The sequence below is a fragment of the Chiloscyllium punctatum genome, chromosome 17, assembly GCF_047496795.1.
Source record: "Chiloscyllium punctatum isolate Juve2018m chromosome 17, sChiPun1.3, whole genome shotgun sequence".
NCBI classification, from domain to species: domain Eukaryota; kingdom Metazoa; phylum Chordata; class Chondrichthyes; order Orectolobiformes; family Hemiscylliidae; genus Chiloscyllium; species Chiloscyllium punctatum.
This window is the reverse complement of record NC_092755.1, coordinates 62,976,583-62,998,372: the sequence shown is the minus strand read 5'-3', so window position 1 is coordinate 62,998,372 and position 21,790 is coordinate 62,976,583. Positions and strand designations below refer to the sequence as shown.

At 39.6% G+C, this 21,790-nt stretch overlaps 1 protein-coding gene across 1 annotated transcript in view; it reads left to right on the top strand.

Moving 5' to 3' along the window:
• ksr2 (kinase suppressor of ras 2) overlaps positions 1 to 21,790 on the top strand; it is a 403,663-nt gene that overhangs the window by 103,977 nt on the left and 277,896 nt on the right. The window contains exon 3 of the mRNA XM_072587303.1: positions 1,615 to 1,765. Within this exon, the coding sequence (XP_072443404.1) occupies positions 1,615 to 1,765 (151 nt within the window). The remainder of the gene's footprint in view (positions 1 to 1,614; positions 1,766 to 21,790) is intronic.

Here is a 21,790-nt window from a genome sequence, read left to right as displayed (position 1 = left end):
GACACACATTGTTAGCTTCCTCAGTACAAAATGTACATGAAAAAACCTTTTTATATTCAAACAAATGCCTGACTATCCTGATCCTAACTGTATCTGGATCTCACTCCCTCTATCACACTCCGACTGCTCCCACTCTCATCCTGACCCTGACCTGACTCCACTCCTCCCCCTTTCCATCCAAGCCCCATTGTGTCTCTACCTTCCAAACTCAACCCATCCTCACTCTCCAACCATAATACCTGGACCCAAACTACACTCTCCATCTTACTCCATTCCCAGTCTCTATCTAACCTCAGCCCCTCTGTTCATCCAGATCTGATTGGATGCTGCTTGTCTTTGCTGTGGCATGACCTGTTGGGAAATTCTCATGATTGGGATTTTCTTCCGTTTGATTCTATTTGGTCAAATATAATAATTGTACCTCTCCATGCAGAGTTGCTGAAGGTCCTAGGCTGCTGAAATCCAACATTTTGTCTGTTACTCATAACTAAAGGTAAAATACAAACAATGATCATAAAACACTTGCCCAATCTGTTTCCTATTTTGACATTTTACCACTAAGTGCACAACAAGGTTGAAATAAACATACTTATACCCTATGACTAGAACTATCAGTCAAAGTATTGAGTATAGGTCTTGAGACATCATGTTCCAATGTTGGTAAGGCCACATTTGGAGTACTGTGTACAGTTCTGCTACAGGAAGGATGTTATTAAAGCGGAAAGGGTGCACAAGGATATACAAGGATATTACTGAGATTGGAAGGTTTGAGTTATAAGGAGAGGCTGGATAACCAGGGACGACTTTTCCCTGGAGCTTAGGAGGCTAACGTTTGACTTTATAGAGGTTTATAAAATCATGAAAGGCATTGACAGAATGAATAGAAACCAATCATTCAGGCATGCTGGTGGTTCTCCAGAAAAAGAGTAGCCAAGCTCTTTTCCTCAGGGTAGGGGAATCCAAAACTAGAGGGCATAGGTTTAAGGTGAGAGGGGAAGGTTTAAGAGCGACTTGAGGGGCAACTTTTTCACACACAGGGTAAAGTTTGTATGGAACGAGCTGCTAGAGGAAGTGTAGAGGCAAGTACAATTTCAACATTTGAAATACATTTGTACAGGTACACGGATAGGAACCGTTTAGAGCGATATGGGCCAAATGCAGGCAAATGGGACGAGTTCAGTATAGGAAACCTGGTTGGCATGAACGGGTTGAGTTGAAGAGCCTGTTTCCATACAGCATAACTCTATGACTGTAAGTGTTGTGGTCACAGGCGCAACAACAGTGTCTGGGATTCAGTTTCTGTTTACTAATCAAAAGTTGAATTAGCTACAACTGAGTCAAAATTCCCCACATATTTTAATATGTTAACCAGTAACAACCATTATGGACAACATCAGTGGTCGAAATAAAGGGTAATAAAAGAATGTGAAACAAATTGAATGCATTGAATTAGGGCTACTCTTCTTCTGGAGGACATGCCTGAATGATTAGTTTCTTTTTCTTATTAATGTAGTAGGAGCTCAAACTGAGAGGTGTGTTGCAGCACAAGGGTATTAAAAATGCCATGAACATTCAATACTCTTCATGATTGGAGCTTTATTTTTATACCCTTAGGACATAACCCCTGACCAACTGACACTAGAAGCACTGTTAGAGATGACCGATGAGGAAGTGTGTGAAACGGTGAAGAAGTATGGAACAAATAGCGAGGAATGTGCCAGATTAAATGCCTCACTATCCTGTCTAAGAAGAGTATATAAATCAGGTGAGTCACTTTTATCTGGTTGACAATGCATGTGGATAGAATTGGGTGAGGACAGCCTTAGGTTTGATTCCCATGTCCTCCATGACTGAATAACTTATCCATTCGCTCTGCAAACTCATTCATCTTGAATTCCAGCTTTGATCTTTAGATTAGATTCCCTACAGTGTGGAAACAGGCCCAACAAGTCCACACCAACCCTCTGAAGAGTAACCCACCCAGACCCATTCCTCCCCCTGACTAATTGACCTAACACTATGGGCAATTTAGTATGGCCAATTCACCTGACCTGCACATCTTTGGATTGGTGAAGAAAACCAGAGCACACGGAGGAAACCCACGCAGACACAGGGAGAATGTGCAAACTCCACACACAGTCACTCGAAGCTGTAATCGAACCTGGGACCCTGGTGCTGTGAGGCAGCAATGCTAACCACTGAGCCACTGTGTCACCCCTACTTGGAAAATGTACTGGAGTCTTGCAGTGTTGATGTCCTGAGTAAGAAATGAAGTGGGAGGAACGGATGGTTGTGTGAGGGGACTGGATTGGGATGTTGATCTGCTATCATCTCTTTGTGTCACTGTCAGAGTTAACTTTTATTCTCATTGGAGCTTTGCAGCATCCTTCCTTTTAAATGCAATCACCAGTGAGATGTAAATTCCTGAGCCAAGAGCTGAGGAAAGATGTGTTTTGACTGACTAGGGTCAATTGTGAACCCCACAGTGACTGACATCTTGAGACCAGTCTGAGTATCCATTGCCAATGATCAGATTTTTTTAATGGAAGTTTTGGACATTTCTCACATCTGGCCGTAGCATCAAACATTGGTGACCTTTGCATAAAATTCTGCTGCTTTAATAGCTGGCTAAATATTTTCCTCCATTCAGTTCACCAGATATGCTGATGGAGTTTTAGTAATAGGGCCATGGCAACAGTGAAAGACATAAATGAAGCTTCAACATTTCAGGACAAAGCATCATCTGTCCAATCAAACTCTTCCCCCAGAAGATGTGGCTGATATTAGGCAGGATTAGCCACTGCAACAGTGCCAGATGTAGCACAATGGGAAGTGTTGTAATATCGTATAACCACTAGGGGGTAGAAAGACAACAGAAGATCTTTTTCCCTTCAAGCTGTGCCTTGTTCAGAAAGATATTTTTAAAAGCTCAGTCTAAAAATTAGAGTGGCACAGTGGCTCAGTGGTTAGCGCTGCTACCTCACAGTGCTAGGGACCCAGGTTCAATTCCTGTTTCAGGTGACTGTCTGTCTGTGTGGATTTTGCACATTCTCACAATGTCTGCATGGGTTTCCTTCCACAATTCAAAGATGTGCAGATTAGGTGAATTGGCCATGCTAAATTGCCCATACTGTTAGGTGCATTGGTCAGGGGTAATTATCGGATAGGAGAATGGGTCTGGGTGTATTACTCTTTGGAGGGTCAGTGTGGACTTGTTAAGCCGAAAGGCCTATTTCCATACTGTATGGAATCTAATTTGTTTTTAAATGCACTGAGCTTCAGTTTTCTGTTCAAATCTGTTGGGTTTTTGTTTCTTCTTATATTGCCAGCAATTTTCTCAACTCTCTCCCTCAAAAGCATGAAATGATGCCGACGAACAATTTCAGAGTCTCTGGCTGCCTTGGCCAAGTAAATGTTTCTCATGTACAATGTGTTCTGGACAGGGAGTGTAGGCTAGCTGAGCGCTCTCCAGTTTTACTGGTTATCATTCAGAAGTGGGAACCTTAGTCAATTTTCCTCCTGTCTCACTCAGGGGAGTGGGGTCATTTTGGGACCGCCTTTATAGCCACTCCACCTGAATTCAATTCACACAACACCGACAAACAATTAATCCAGACTGCTTTTTTGGTAACACTCCATTACTCTCTTGGCCTTCTGCATCTACGTACTCTAAAAATGCAATCAAATAAACATTTCTTCTCCGTATATACATTCTACAGTTGGTGTGTTTGCTGCAAAATTCATGAAAAGTTTGGGTTTTCTCCGTAATTCTTGCTGAGATGTCATTGGAAGCTATGTCACATAAGATGTAGTCTTAGATTTGATTTAACTGATTTAAGAGCTTTAAAGTGAGATATGTTGTGATAGATAGGGTTCAGAATACTTACACCTGAAGAGGAAATAGTTTTGAGTTTTTACTTTAATAATAAATGATACCAGACATATTGAGGTAGATTTTGACTGAGATGTTAATCATGAAAAACAATGGTTTTTACTTCTCCCAGTTTGCTTTCACAATATTAAACATTTACACTTTCGCACAAAGTCAAAACTTAGCCTATTTTGTTGAGCTGTCTTTAAAGTTTACTTACATGTTTTTCCAACAACAGTAAAATCCTTTTGTCAGTTGGATTATCTGTTGTATATTCAACAAAATAAGTAAACTGATGGCCAAGAGACAGTATCCTGAAAATGCAGACATTCTATTCCACATTGTGGAACATATTGGAAAATTGTTAGATTTAAATAATCCACGACTGTACTGTAAACTCAGTAACAAAAACTTAATTTAGAAAGATCAAAGTATTGATGGAATGCAACAGTAGAAACTTATTAAGAATTACACATCACATTTTTGAACATTTCTCTTTTCAAAAGTTATCTTTCCGTTAGTCTTGATCCTCAGTTAAGTGAGCAGGCAGTAAACCTTATTGTCTCTTTCACTTGGGGCTGCTGTAAGTCACCTTGAAGTTAGATGGCTGTGGTGCAAGACCCAAACTCTAGACTGACTCTCAACTATAGTATTGAGGGAGTACTACACTGTTGCATATGCTGGATATTGGATGAGACCTTAAACCAAGTTTCCATTTACCCTGTCAGACGGAATGGTATTCTTTTGAAGAAGAACTGGGAGATCATTGTTATTGCTTGTGCCTATTTGCTGTGTATAAACTTGCTGCTGTATTTCCAAAATAACAATAATATCTGCAATTTTAAAAGTACGCAATTAGTGGTGATATATTTTGGACCAGCTGTGTTCCTGTGAAAGGTACTACATAAATGCTAGAATAAACACAAAAAACTGGGTATGTTGAAAATCTAGAACAAAACCATGGAAATCTAGAACAAAACCAGAATGCTAGAGAAACACAGCAGGTCTGGCAACATCTGTTGAAAAAAAAAACAGAATTAATGTTTCAAGACCACTGGACTCTGTGTTTCTGTCAAACTGCTACATAAGTGCTCATCTTTATTTTGTCATGAATCTGGTTCCATCAAGTCACAGAGTAGTGACCCTTGGTACCTCTAACTCTAATTTATTGTCTCCAATCTCGTCTTTGGGGAATGCTTGGCATTGACCTGGAGTCTTAGTTCAGTAAGAACACAGACATCAACCTACTTCCTTCATTTACTGCCCCAGGAGGTTACCACTTGCCATTCAGCTATAGTAACAGGTGGAATGGGTGGTTTCTGCTGTTGGAAAAATAGTGTCATCTGCTATTGGCATCTGAGAAATTTAACCATCTCAAAAAAACTGTACAAAACTATAAATTTAAATTAGAAAATAAATAAAATCACAGTTCCATGGATAATAATGAAGAAAAAATGACTATTTTGAAGTCATTCCCACACAGGGATTGTTTTCGTGTGATTGCAATGACAGATAAATACAGAAATCCTTGGAACCAACACATTTTCAGTATTAAGTTAAAAATCACACAACACCAGATTATAGTCCAACAGGTTTAATTGGAAGCACACTAGCTTTCGGAGCGACACTCCTTCATCAGGTGATCAGGAGCGTCGCTCCAAAAGCTAGTGTGCTTCCAATTAAACCTGTTAGACTATAACCTGGTGTTGTGTGAGTTTTAACTTTGTACACCCCAGTCCAACACCAGCATCTCCAAATCATTTTCAGTATTGGCATTTAAAATATCTGGTGAATTGATGATTCATTTTGTGTTGACATAAACCAGCCCTAGAATAATAAAGTGTTATGGGACAGAAGGAGGCTGTTTGGACAATTAGCATCTGTGCTGATGGTAACTTTCCCACTGGAGCCTTTCTCTGCCCTACTAATAAATTCCATACTGTGAAAACAAAACCAGACATTATTTTGAATGTGTAAATATAAAGAGTTCCACAGAGCTCTGTCACATAAGAGCATAAGAAATAGGAGCAGGAGTAGGCCCTCTGGCCCTGGTGAGCTTGCTATGCCATTCAATAAGATCATGGCTGATCTTTTTGTGGACTCAGCTCCCCTTTACAGCCCGCTCACCATAACCTTTAATTCTTCTACTGTTCAAAAATCTACCTATGTTTGCCTTAAAAAAACGTTCAATGAGGTGGCCTCAACTAACTCACTTGGCAAGGCATTGCACAGAGTCACAACTCTTTAGGTGAAGAAGTTCCTCCTCCACTGAGTTTATGGGCAGCTCGGTGGCACAGTGGTTAGCACTGCTGCCTCACACTGCCAGAGACCTGGGTTCAATTCCCACAGGCGACTGACTGTGTGGAGTTTACACATTCTCCCTGTGTCTGTGTGGGTTTCCTCCGGGTACTCCGAATTCCTTCCACAGTCCAAAATTGTGCAGGTTAGGTGAATTGGCCATGCTAAAATTACCTGTAGTGTTAGGTGAAGGGGTAAATGTAGGGGAATGGGTCTAGGTGGGTTGCACTTTGGTAGGTCAGTGTGGACTTGTTGGGCCGAAGGGCCTGTAAATAAACTAATCTAAATCTACCCCCTCTTATTTTGAGGCTATGCCCCTAGTTCTAATTTCATTGGCCAGTGGAAATAACATCCCTGTTTCTATTTTATCTATTCCCTTCATTATTTCACATGCTTCCATAAGATCCCTCTTTATTCTTCTAAATTCCAATAAGTAAAGCCCCACTTTACTCCCTACCATTGTATTGACTGACGTGGGATTTGTTAGCAAGTTCGGATACCATCGAAACAAATTTCAAAAATGCAACTTCCATAAGTGGCCAGTTTTGACGCCAGCTGCCGGAAGTTGGACTGAATTTTACCAGTGTTCACATTGCTTACCCTCCCATTAGTTAAGTTAATTACAATGTGATTGGCGGCTGTAGCAAACAGAGTAGGTGATTTCCATCTCTCCCCTTGCCCTCCCACTATGGAAGAAAGTCCTGCTCCCAAGAGCTACCAACTAATCAGATTGCTGAGACATCTGGAACTGCAAATCATCTGAAGTATTTGGTGGGGTGAGGTGCTGAAGGGGAAGCAAAGGACTGGGATGTGTGGTCTTGTAGGCCAGACAAGGCAGCACAAAGCAGTTATGAATTAAGAGAGAGGTACCCTAATAGGCCTTGTGCATCATGGAAGTAGAGGTGCACTGGGAGACATAAATGAGCATTAAATGGCCACTTGGAGGCCTTAGAAGGCCTAAGGGCAGGCAAGGCAAAGACTTCCTTAACCAGCCTCTGTATCATGCTGGTTGAGGGCAAGAGGACAATGGGTTGACCACCTGATATATTCTATGTGCCCTCTCTCCTCCCATCGAAAACACATGCAGTGTGGGGACATAAAATCCAGCCCATTCTCTCAGGACAATTTAATGGCAATTCCACTCAATTTTACTGAACACATTGCTGTTTTCAGGGTTTGCAAAGCCTTGTCCAAATGAGGACTTTTATTAAATATAGAGGAAGTTGCTCTGAATTGTGCTAACATTCAAATATTTTTCTCAGAGTTATTGAGAGAAATTCCAGACATATGATGTGCACCAGAATATCTACACGTCACTGTTATTTATCTGCAATTTCTTTTATTAATTAGTGGCAATGCATGATGCAGTGAGTGCTATAAGAATTAGCACACACATATATCCTTTCTGAGGGCCTGAAATTGTGTGTATCTGCATCTTGAATGAGAGAGTTCTATCTCCTCACACTGTTTTTGGTAAACTCTTAAATGAAATGAGTTTGGATAAGTCTTAGCCTAGTTCGTTTTGGACATTGATCCAAAGCACAGACCTACTCTGTTATTTACCACAAACAAACAATAGACTGGCAAGCACACTGAGAGAGGTCATTTGAAAACTATTAAGAACTGGAATAATAGCTGCCCCATTTCTAGTCAGAAGAGTATGTAAACTTTGATCTGCATTAGTTCAAGTCTACACCAACAGGTGAACTGACAAAGGTATAATTCATGAGTTACACTCTCTCCCATTTTTGTAATGTTTAAAAGTTTTATTTAGAAACTAGAGGCACACACAGCTTTAAACATCTCAATTGATTATGGGTTCTCCTGTACACTGCACCCTGAAATTGTAATAGTTTATGCTTGTGGCTTTTTCACATAACAAAAGGAAGAGATGCTGACAAATGGAGACAGTTCCAAAAGGAAGGAATATCTGAATACAGCTCATCAAAGTGGTTTTGGTGCATCTTGTATACAATGCATAAGGGAGACAGTAACAAAGCCTTTTTAGAGTATTCCACATTTTCAGCATTTCAAGAGAGAATGATTGCTGGGAGTGGCAGAGGATCAGGTGAAAAGGACCTTTATTATATGTGAAGGTGGCTGGAACAAAGTGTGCACATCAAGCATCTGAAATTTTCTTGTCCCTGTTCTTTAATGTTAGTGTTAATGTGTATGCAATTAGCATTCTCCCACAATGATAATATTTTTAATTTCCTCTGAGCATTCACATCCAATTTTTCACTGTAGCTGTAGACTTGTACATTTAATTGCTATATTTTCTGAAAGTAGAATATGATGAACAGTCCATACTTGATTATAGCGAGTGGTTTTTTTTGAATGATTTCCACAGTTGGCAGATGGGCACAAACTCTGTGCTGTAGATCATTTGAGCACTTTTCCTCTGTTAGCCACTGTCACTAGAAAAGTCAGTTCTAGTCTTATACCCCAACATTGGTATTCAGAGCAAACATTGTGCTCCAGTGTGTTGTGGGTGAGAATATAAGATGAAAAAGTATACCGTTACAATTTCAGTAATGTCAGCAAAACATTAGATAAGGGAATAAAGATAAAGGCAAATTAAGTCTTCTACTTTCTGATCCATATACTTCATCTTTCCAAGCTCAAATTTCTTTTATTTTCTTCTCTTTCTAATAGGAACATCGGTGCAGTGGGTCATGGACCATTTAGAATGGGTCCCTGTCCATTTCTGTGTCTGATCCATTTTCTCCTGTTATTTGTGCCAAATGCCAGAAGCATCCATTTAAATAATTGTGAGGCACCTTTAAGTAAGCTGATAACGACAAGTGACACCATATGTCACATTTTATATCATTAATGACTTAGTAAAGCCAGATACTGTGCAAATCAAAAGTCAGCAGGCTCGATTAGAGACCGATAAATGACAGGAATTTCAAGGAGTTTGGAACACATTCTGTGGTGCTACGCTCTGTCAGGGGTGATGCACATTGTGCCAGGAAAAGGACCCAAACAAAAATCTCCAATATATTTTTTCACATGACAAAACAGATGAAGACAATGGACACCTTAAAATTAGATTGAGAAATGGACTTCATTCACCTTCATTAGTCTTAGAGAATACTGGCATTTAAACATAACTCCCAAAAGTATTTAAAGGCATTTACAATATTACGTGAACCAACAAGTATTTATAATGTCACTATGTGTGAAATAAAACAGTTTGTCCCCCAGGTCGTCTTGATAGAATCATAGAATCATACAGAACTGAAGAGGTCCTTTGTCCTATCAAGGCTGCAAATCTATACTTGTCACACTTTCCAACACTTATTACAACATTTCAAGTGTTCATCTAAATACTTTTTACAGGTTGTGAGGTTTCCTGCCTCAACTACCACTCTTCAAGATTTCCACCACCCTCTGGGTGAAAATAAATTCCTCAAATTTCCTCTAACCCCCTTGCCCAGCACCTAGTAATTATGCCTGTTTGTTATTGATCCTTCAAGTGTGAGGAACAGCTGTTTTCTATCAACCCTGTCAATGCCCCTCATAATCTTATGCAACTCAGTCAGGTCCCTCTCAGTCTTCTCTGCTCCAGAAAAAACAAGTGGAGCTTATTCAGCCTCATCATATAGCTGAATTGTTCCATTCCAGGCAACATCCCAATGAATTTGCTTCATAAAACACAGTAATAACCAAAGATCTGTACAGCTCCAATATAATCTCTCTACTCTTATAATCTTTGCCATGACTGATAAAGGCAAATGTCTCATGTGTGTACTTAATTACCCTATTAACCTGTAATGACATCTTCAAGGATCTATGGACAAGCACCCCACAAATATATGGATAGGAAGGGTTTAGGAGGATATGGGCAAATGCTGGCAAATAGGACTAGATTTATATAGGATATTTGGTCAGCATGGAGGAGTTGGACTGAAGGATCTAATTCTGTGTTGTATATCTCTATGACTGTAATTCCTGTGCGCTTCCCAGTATCATTCCTTTCACAGAGTACTCTCTTGTTTTGTAACTTCTTCTGAAATACATCACCTCAAATGTATCTGGGTTAAATTTCACCTGCCCTAATTTGTTTATATCCTCCTGTACCCTGAGACATTCTTCCTAGCAATCAACTACTCAGTAAATCCTCACCTCATTCTTCGTGGCAAAGCTACTTATGATATGCCCACATTTACTTCTATATCATTTATATATCATGAACAATAAGACACCATGCACTGATCCTTCTGGTATGCCACTGGACACTGGCTTCCAATCACATAAAAGCCTTCTACCACATCCTTTGTCTTCTACCACAAGCCAATTTTAGATTTAAGACCATAAGACATAGAAGCAGAAATCAGGCCATTCAGCCCATTGAGTCTGCTCTGCCATTCAATCATGGTTGATAGGTTTCTCATCCCCCCCTTCTCCTGTAACCCTTGATCCCATTGATACTCAAGAATCTATTGATCTCAGTCTTAAATATACTCAATGACCTTGTCTCCACAGCCTTTTCTGGCAATGAATTCCATAGATTAACCATTCTCTGGCTGAAGAAGTTTCTCCTTATCTCCATTCTAAAAGGTCTTCCCTTTACTCTTAGGCTATGCCCTTGGGTCCTAGTCTGTTCTACCAATGGAAACATCTTCTCAATATCTATTTAGTCCAAGCTATTCAGTAATCTGTATATTTCAAATAGATTCCCCCCTCATTCTTCTAAATTCCATGAAGTATAAATCCAGAGTCCTCAAACGGTTAACTTGCCAAGTTAAACTGGTTTCATTTGCTTTTACATTCTTTATAAGTCTTCCACGTGAAATCCACACAAAGTACATCAGCTGCACTAGCTTCATCTACAAAGCTGGTCATCTCCTTGAAAAATTCAACCAGATTTGTTACGCATAACCTTCCTCTGAAAACATCATACTGACTATCTTTGATCAAAGTGAATGGAGGAGGTGGAGATTAATTCTTTCCTTCAGGATTTTCTCCAATAGTTTGTCTACTACTGACGTAAAAGTCCATGATTTGTAATTCCTTGTTTGTTTTTACCACCCTTCCTTGAAAAGTTGAACCACATTAATTCTCTGAACCTCCCTGTGGCCAGAGAGGAATTAAAAATTAGGGTAATTCCCTCCTTCAGCCCTCACAGCAGCCTGAGATACAACTCATCAGACCTGGGGATTTGTCTACTTTTAACCCTCGTCAAAACCTCCAGTACCTCCTCACTCCCTATGACAGAAGCTCAAGAGCCTCACAGTACCTGTTCCTGAATTCTGCACCTACATCCTCCTCCTGAGTGAAGACAGATGTGATGGAAAGTACTCACTTAGTACCCTACAATGTCCTCTGGCTCCACACACCGATTACCCCCTTGGTCCCTAATGGGCCCTACTATTTCCCGGGTCATCCACCTCCCTGTGATATACTAGAATATCTTGGGATTCTCCCTAATATGCCTGCCAGTGTTTCTTCATGCCTCCTCTAAACTCATCTGCTTTTTTGAGTTCTCTCCACACATTCTACTCCCTTTGTTGATTTTCTCCCTGTGTGTCCTGTTAAAAGCCTCTCTGTTCCTTCTTATCTGTTTCTGAATATTTCTATTTTCTCTGAACTCATTGCTCCTACATGTATCCCTAAAGTGTCATTCCCCCCCCCCCACTGTTCTGATGTAGATTTGCTCAGAACTAGCTGTTTCCAGTCTATGTTAGTCACATCCTGCCTTACTTTAATAAATTCTGCTTCCCCCAATCTAAACTGTTTTTCTACAGACAATTTTTTTCCAAATCCATAACAAACTTAAAATGTAGGGTGTTGTGGATGCTATCACTTCCAGTACAACCATGAATAGCTGTCTGGCTCTGTTCCTCAGAATTAGGTTAAAAATTACACAACACCAGGTTATAGTCGCACAGGTTTGCTTGGAAGTACAAGCTTTTGGAGTAATGCATCAGATAGGACTACCCAACAAAGGAGCAGTGCTCTGACAACTTGTACTTCAAAATAAACCTGTTGGACTATAAATTGATGTTGTGTTATTTTTAACTTTTGTCCACCTCATTCCAATACTGGCACCTCCACATCATGGTTACCCCAGAATTAAGTATAGCACTGCACCATCTTAGATTCTATCTTCTAGGTGTAAAAAGCTTACTTGAATACCTTTCAAGAAATATGCCCTCTCCAAACCCTTTAAGCTGTGACTAATCCAGGTAATGTTTGGGAAGTTGAAATCCCCTAATATATTCACCCTATTATTGTTTTTACATGCTTCAGTGAATTGTCTGCATATCTGTTCTCTTGTTGATCACTGACTGTTTGGGTTCTGCAATGCATTCCTAGCCATGTGACTGTCCCCTTTTCATTTGTAAGCTCTCCCCACAAAGTCTCATTTAAAGAGCCTTCGAAGGCTCTCAGCAGGGATGGGATGTGGTGATTGTACCTAAGTCAGCCAGGTAGACCATTTAGAATACGAGCTGTCTGACTGGGGCTGTTAATCTGGTCCAAACCAAGAGCCCTGGCTGACAGATATAAATAGGAGTATCAGAGGTTCTGTTCACTCTGAGAGCTGGCTCTGAGGAAGCTGGATCAGTGCCAAGGATTTTCCACGTGTAAATAAAGAGTGACTTGGTGATGGGATACTGCCCTCTGGTATTACTTCAGCCACCTCATCATTTAGCCTTATCTGCCAGTTATTAATTGCCAGAGTCTCCCAAAATTCCAATGCGGTTCCCAGACTGGCTGAGGTAGGCACGGTTACGCTGACTTTCTTGCTGGTGGACTGCATCTTGCCGCCCTTTAAAATCAGGTCCCAGGATCTGATTAAATCAGGGTAGTAGTGGAATGTTAACTCCACTGTTTGTTAAGAATTTCTTGAAATTTGCATTAAGGAATTCATCAATGCAACTTACTAGAAATCAATTTGGCAAATGTCTCATGGGAAACTTGTTTTAAATTGCCATTTTTGTTTTGCTACTTCTGTTTTCTGCCCCTCTTGGTAAAAGGAGACTCCTTTGAGAGCTACTGTGTGACAATAATTACCAACATATGGTGTTTCTCTGTCTCTTTTTTTTCTTCATTTGTCTATTCTGTAATTAAGGATTCTACCCAGGTACCTCTGTTCCTAAGACAGTGCTGTAAGTGGCGACTTATAAACTTTTCACTGTATTTGAGTACATGTGACAATAAAGCTAATTCAATTCAATTTTTGTCAGATTAAAACAGCAAGCCTATAACTGCTTGTCTGTCTCCATAACGATGGCAAAATGGGACTTTCTCCCGCTGATATGTTGCACTGCTGACCGTGCATGAACTTCCAAGATTAAGGACATAATATTTGCTGGATTCGTGGTGCTGGAAGAGCACAGCAGTTCAGGCAGCATCCAACGAGCAGTGAAATCGACGTTTCGGGCAAAAGCCCTTTTTACCTCGACATAATATTTGCAGCTACCCATGCCAGTTAGTGGTGTTGGGATGTGGGGAAGTGCAAAAATAAATACCAAAGAGGGCAGTGGCTTTGTTGGAATATTTGGAATGCTAAATGAAGATGCACAGCTGAAATCAAACTGTTTTGTTATGCAACTAACTGCTAGAAGGATCCTGGCCTTTCAAAATGCTGTCAGACCCATCTCTCCCTGAATGTGATCTGGCAGGTGATGCACATTGATATGAGCAAGTCCACAGGTGTGAATGTATTCTTTTTCATCCGTGAGGTTGTCTTTTTTTTTATGATGTGATTTCCTTTGCAATCTAGTAAATACTTGACCACATGTCAATATTTATGAACAAGTAAGCCAGACAGATCTCAAGTTAACACAAATAAGGAGTTAGTTTTATTGTAAAATGCTTTCAAGTAAAATATAAAACTTATTAAAATAGATTAAAAACCTGTGCCGAATCTTGTCATACACATACAGACACATTAGTGTGCAAAACAGAACAAATTCTACAACGGGAGAGTTGGAGTTAAAATAAAGTTTTAAGTCCACAAATAAAAAAGAATTATATGTTCAAATGATCATATGCTGGGTTTGAGGTTTCCAGAATGTATGTTGACTGGTTTTTCTTCTGGAGACCATCTCATTTAAACTGCAACTGAGTATTATGATGCCTGAGATTCCTTTAATTTTTAAATTCTCTATCTTGATGACATAATTTTACTTCTAACAGTGATAGAGCCTGTGCTTTGGGATAAAGACTGTATAGGGAGTTCTGCTGTTACTGTTCCGTGTTCCTGCTCGCCTTCTTGATATTACCCCTGCTGTAGCAAGCAAGCTTATAAACTTAGATTTTCACAAGGTGTAGTTTCAGAAATGTGATAGCTGTTGGAACACAATGAGGACAATCCATGTTATCGACTGAGTTTTAGTCTACTGTTGTCAAAGCTACCACCATGCCATTGAAGCAGATTTATGCATCTTCAAGGTGCTTTTATGCATAATGGATTTTCTTATTTTTCTGGCGGTTTCTCCAGATAAGATGTTTGTTGTCTATTGTCATTAGGTTGTTTGCCCAGGACTTTCAAACAACAGCAGGTATGATATTCTGCAGGGCATCTGTCTAGACACATCATCTGTTAATCCAGTTCAGCACTTTTCATAGGTCAGGTGACATCTGTAGCCATTTTAAATTATAATGTACTGGCACCTTTAAAGTTGCTTTCCTTCAAACTAAGTCCCAGGTATTAAATCAGTTGTTGAAATTAAAGATTATTAGCCTATATATGACAACTTTGTGGCAGCATTTGTTTAGGCAGTCAAACATTGTGTTGGATTCATAAAATTCCTATAGTGTGGAAGCAGGCCATTCAACCCATTGAGTCCACACTGACCCTCAGAACATCCCACCCTGACCAATCCCATCCCTGTAATCCCACATTTCCCATGGCTAATTCACCTAACCTGCACATCTTTGGACTGTGGGCAGAAACTGGAGTGCCCAGAGGAAATCTATGCAAACATGGGGAGAATATGCAAACTCCACACAGTTTCCCAGGGCTGGAATCAAACCCAGATCCTTGGCGCAGGGAGGCAACAATGCTAATCACTGAGCCACCGTGTCAACTCAATAGAGGATATGCTATAATCTAGCCATCTATCTATGGCTCCATAACATCATTATGTGGGCCATAGAAGGGACATCTGCCACTCTGTTGGTGCACGGCATATGTAACAGAGGCTGGGTAGATCGGGTCCTGCTTCAAGATTAGCTCCTTCATATGCTAGTAGTATCCTGCATTCACTGAGAAGATCAGCAGTTTATGGGCACATGTTCATTTAAATTATATTAACCAGACAAAATCCCTAAGTCACACTAATGTATTTGCTTTAACGAATGAAATAATTACTATAGAGTTTTAGATAAATAAGGAGCGCTGTTTGAAGCAAATAAAATTGAGGAAGACAATATTAAGGACCTGAAAATGTCATCATTATGATTGGGATGTCAAATAATTAGCCTCAAAGTAGTGGTATATTGTGAGGAAAAGAGGGCCCATGTGGCACAGTGGTAATGTCCCTATCTCTGAGCTAAGAGGTCCACCTATTCCAGAGCTTTGTAATAACAACTCTGAGCAGGTTGTCAGAAAGTATCTATTACGAGAAGGAGAGGCTATTGCATTTTCAAACACAAAGTCCTCTTAAAGTAACAGAATTTTTAATGGCACTTCAATTGTATTGATCTTTTCTGCAGACCATCTCAGGGTAAGGACTGAAACAGAGTTAGAAGCTCTATGAAAGGTGGAGGATGCAATTAACATTCTTGAACGTAAAGGCTTAGCTGGCTAAGAAGTTTCTAGTTGTCAGCTTGACAGTTACAAACAGCTCAAGTTCAAGGATGCCGAATACATTAACTAGTAGATCATAACAAAGAGTTGGACTGTGGGAATCTTATATGTTAGATGTATACTTTTTCCAAAAAATTGGCCATTGTAATTCATTTACTCATTGGGTAAATTAGATGTCCTTGAGACAATGAAGGAATACAAATTGGTAAAATAAACTGTTAACAGATCTGCAGAAAACAAACACTGCAATGAGTTTGATCAGGATATTTGACCTGGATGTGATACTCTTGTTTTAATGAAGGACTCAATAAATTACATGACCACTGGTCAAGACTGACTTTTGATTATTTGTATTCAAGTGTTCACCATGAACAAATGTAAATAGTTTCATTTGAAGAAGAGCATAAATGTGCTTCTTGGTATCCTTCTCAATTATTGTACTTCATGCAATATCAATAAAAATAGAATGTCTAGTTATTTCTCGCATTACTCTTGTTGGATCTTGCTGTACACAAATGGCTTTTGATGTTTCCTTGCCTTACAACAGTGAATATACATTGAAACAAATCCATTGGCTGTAAAGCACTTTAGGATGTCCAAGAAGGTGCAGCATGAATGCATGTTCATTCATTATCAGAAGTAGTGTGTGAACACAATGTTTGAACTCCTCAGTATTCTGAGGAAAGGTCACTGGACCTGAAACATTAATTCTAATTTCTGGTCATAGATGCTGACAGACCTGCTGACCTTTTTCAGCAATTTCTGTTTTTGTTTATGTTTGAACTCATTGCAGCTGAACTGGAGCTGATTGTTGCTGAAATGTATAGCCACTTTACAGTCCCTAACACTATACCTTCAGCTAGCCTCTGAAGCTATGGTCACCTTGTTACTGAGAAAGTGACCATTGCTTCCACCACAGAAAGGAAATGCGATTAGTCTGAAGCTATTTCCCAAGGATGACAGAGCAGTAATCTACCAGGCTGCACTAATTATCACACCTCCTTCCCTGTATATTTTTAAAGAAACTGCATGAAAATTGTTAATATCATTTTGCACATCTGGCATTGGGAAAATAGTAACAAAGCTGATGTATGAACCTATTTAAGTGTACACACAAATTGCTTGAAGTTATGTGATTATTTGCTCAATCACTTGAGCATCAGTATTTTTCATGGTCCAAGTGATATGTGAATTGTGATTCACTTTCAACAATCCGAAATATACTAAGAATGTCATTTGATTTGAGTTTAATAAACTAAGCGTGAATTTTTATGGAAAACTTAAATTCTCATGGCCACTCCAGAAGTGAATGTTCTGTTCCTGAGCATCCAAACATGCAATTTTACCCATTCTCTGAAAAGCTAACCCTTCTGAATCAGTGTGGTATATGCAGCCCCCTCAATTAGCTTTGGGTACTTCTTGGTTGAAGCCGTTGATTATTTGTAGATCATTTAAACAATATTGTCAAAAATTTATTTGGTTCTATAATGGCACAAAACTTAATGAGGTCTTGACAACCAAACAAGTGCACAGAAGAAAAGTCATAGTTTGCCTGTATTGAGCACTGGGACTAGGAATCTTTACAATACTCACTTCTCCAAGTTGATTTTGTAGCTTTCCTTTGATTGTTGTAATTGCTGTTAATTTGTGTGAAAATTAAAAAGGTCAAATTATGAGCATTAATTCCAGTAAGCAGAGATCAGAGTGATTCACCATTTATGCATTTCGCACAATTTGGAATGGATTAAAACCTTTAAGAGAAAACCGTGAATGTGATAACAAATATCAGGATTGGGAATGCTGTGCTACCAAGTCTGCTGAACAATTATTGTGTTTCTGGCATATGTCAGAAAAAAATTATTAATTATCCCCATCTCCTTGTGAGAACAATCTCTGAATAGCAAAGCATGATGACTGTGACAGAGCAGAGACATAGCTGTGTGAATATAGCTGCTACCCCATGACTATGTGCATTACAATTAAAAAAAGAAAGGACATGCATTTATGTGGATCGTTTTTGAAGCAGAACAGGACAAATGGAAAATTGTGGGATCAATTGTGGGTCCTGGCTATTCATTTGTACATGAATGATTCATACAAGGGAATTAAGCGTAATATTTTCAAGTTTGCTGATGACACAATACTAGGTGGGATTGTGAATGGTCACCAAGGTTTAAAAAGACTTCAGGGCAATTCAGGCAAAAGATATAAAAGAGACCTAAGGGGCAACTTTTTCACACAGACGGTGATACGTGTATGGAATGAGCTGCTACAGGAAGTGGTGGAGGCTGGTACAATTGCAACATTTAAAAAGCATCTGGATGGGTATATGAATAGGAAGAGTTTGGAGGAATATGGGCCAAGTGCGGGCAAATAGGACAAGATTAGGTTACGATATCTGGTCGGCATGGACAAGTTGGACTGAAGGGTCTGTTTCTGTGCTGTCCATCTCTATGACTCTGTTATATGCAGTCAAGGTAACTGTGGGAGTCAGTGGGTTTGTAATGGATATTATTAGGCAGCGTATCCCCAGAAATGGAAACTGAAAATCAAGAAAGGGAAGGTAAAAGTCAGAGAAGGACCATGTGAGTTGGGGAGGGATAGAAGTTAGAAGAATAATTCATGAACTTTTCCAATTCCAGATGAGCAGGAAGCAGCATCAATATATTCATCAATGTAGCAGAAGAAAGAAATATGGTAGTGAATCCAAGTAAGATTGGAACAAAGAATGTTCAACATACCCCACAGAGACAGGCGTATCTGGGACTCATTTGGATGTCTATTGACACACCTTCTAACTGGTGAAAGTAAGATAGAGTCATAGAGATGTACAGCACAGAAAAAAGGAATCTGTGGTTCACTTGTCCATGCTGACTAGATATCCTAACTTACTGTAGTCCCTATTTGCCAGCATTTGGCCCATATCCCTCTAAACCCTTCCTATTCATGTACCCATCCAGATGCCTTTCAAATGTTATAATTGTACCAGCCTCCACCACTTCCTCTGGCAGCTCATTCTGCACACGCACCATCCTGTGTGTGAAAAAGTTGCACTTAGGTCCCTGTTAAATCTTTCCCATCTCACCTTAAACCTATGCCCTCTAGCTTTGGACTCCCCTACCCTGTTCAATGCCCCTAATGATTTTATAAATCTTTATAAGGTCACCCCTCAGTCTCCAATGCTCCAGGTAAAATAGACCCAATTTATTCAGCCTCTCCCTATAGCTCAATCCCTCCAACTCTGGCAACATCCTTGTAAATCTTTTCTGAACCCTTTCAAATTTAACATACTTCATATTGCAGGGAGACCAGAATTTAATGCAATATTCCAAAAGTGGCCTAACCAATGTCCTGTATAGCTGTAATATGACCTCCTAACTCCTATATTCAATGTGCTTACCAATAAAGACAGGCGTACCAAATGCCTTCTTCACCACTCTGCGACTCCACTTTCAAGGAACCATGCACCTGCACAAGGTCTTTTTGTTCGGGAGCACTCCCCACGGCCTTACCATTAAGTGTATAAGTCCTGCCCTGATTTGCCTTTCCAAAATGCAGCACCTCATACTTATCTAAATTAAATTCTATCTGCGACTCCTTGGCCAATCTGTTAGAAGATAAATTGATCGGAGTGAGAATGACCTCAGCAAAATGGACAAGGGTGATTGTGGATGAGGACTGGATACTTGTAAGACAGCCTATCCCTACCTTTAAGGAAGAGGCAGAGAGCTCTCAGACTGTCCTGATGGTAGGTTGAGGAATTCCATGAATTTGGAAATTGTGGAACTGATTTAAAGTGTCAGAAGCACCACAAACTTGCATATTATACCTTTAGTTCTCACAGCAACATAAAATGTATCCAATCAGACTGCATGATTTATCCACTAACATCATATATTTTAGAAAATTTATGATCCAGTAGCTTTGCACAATCTTTCACTATCTGAAGGAAATGTGTCAGCTAACACCTTGAACTTTCACAGAAAATCCCTGCTAATCCAGTCTGCTGTTGTCCATGTATGCCCGTAAGATTATCATTTATAATTTGAAGTCGAACCAGATCAGCGAAGCAAACAACACAAGCATTGTGCCTGTTTGTAGTTTTATACCACTCATTCGTTTTCATGGTAATTTGATGAGTACTTGTGTTTTTTAAAAAAGACTTAATTGTTATTTTTGAGTAGTTTATGTTACAACATGTCTGCAAGGATATTGTTCATCATATGCCCCATTTGATCTCTGAAACAAGACTTTTAAAGGGCATGTTTCTCGGCTATGAAGTAATTAATTGGGTTTTGTAACCATTTTCAGTCTTTCAATGTGCATGTTATTTGCATGCTCTTTCATTTGATTTTACATGGATTCTAGAGAGGCTTTTTATCCTTTTTTACACTGCTGGGCAACAGTATAAATGTCAAAGAAAAAAGCAAAGTGTTGCTGAAGAGTGAAATGATTTTAGAAGTGAAAATACAACAGGCTAGGTAGAAGGCAGATTTTTTTTTTCTTTGAAGAGGCAGAGGCTCAAATCACCAGCTGAAAGGTGAAGCTAGGAATCCATGATCAGATTCCATGGTCAGCTGAAGGCCATGGTTTTGCCCCATTGTGAACAAATGTGAGCTGCTGAAGACATGGCCAACAGATTGTCAGTCCCAGCTGTGCCACCAGGAGCAATGGCAATTGCCATTCCCTGATGAACAGCAATGTAGGCCACTCAGGCAGCCTGGTATTGTGTTAAGAGGCAGCTATCACAAGGCCAGTTTGGGTGAAGGGGAAACGAGCTGAGTCGATAATATTGTAGAGGTTGGGCGAGGTCAGGGGAATACTCCATTGGGCACAGGAGGACTTCCACATGTAGATGTCAGTAAAACCACTCCTAAAACTCCGCAATCGCATCTGACCTATTAATGTTGCACTGGAACCTCTGAGGTTGCATTACCTCCAAGTCAGAAACCACTGGTACCAAGACCTTCTGCAAGGTCAATGTAAAATTTTATCACTCCTGCGAAGAGGCTTTCTTGTATTCCTTTTCCAGTTCTGATGAAGGATCACTGCTTGAAATGTTAATCTGTCTCTTCTTTTTATTGCAACCTTATGATGTTTCTTTATAATTTATGTGTCCTGAAAGAATATGTACATAGAGTTAGTTGAAGTAGGCTGTGAAGGGACTTTGGAACATTAATGGCTGCATGGACTAGTGATCCACATGGCCTGTTTATGTGCTGTATTCAGTATTGTTTCATTAAAATGCTATCAGTGCCAAAGTATTATTAGTAGTTCAGTGTTCACTGAAACTAGCATTTGTCTTTACTGGCATTCACTGTAAATTGAACAAGCTTTCAGATGGACTTTAAATTGCTTTTTCTGTTCAAATGAAGGCCATACCAACTGAAAACAAATGCTAACATTGAACCCTGCCTGAATAACTTCTTGTTTACTGCTCCCTTTAGAGTATCCTCTCATTATCTGTACTAGTGAAATGATTAACATGATTGTTTCATTAATTACAGTGGTTCTTTTGTCACAGTAAAGAAGCAGTTCCATCTGATTAGCTTAATGGAGATTCCAAGGTACATAATTAAAAACAGTGCAGTTTTTAGTCAGTATTACTTCTATGAAAGTGCTAAATAAACAAAACAATTAATGGGCTAAATGTCTTCTGTCTCAATTAAGATCATAGTAATGCAAGAGCAAATTTAGACAATTTATAAAGCAGCGTAATCCAGAGATACTGAATGGAATCTCCTGGGCCTGAACAATGTGAGCCATAGCGGGAAGTTTGGCTAAATCTGCTGAGATGTTGAATGAAGTCATTCTCAATATTGAGATCAAAATGTCTAATTTTCCAACCAAGTGTG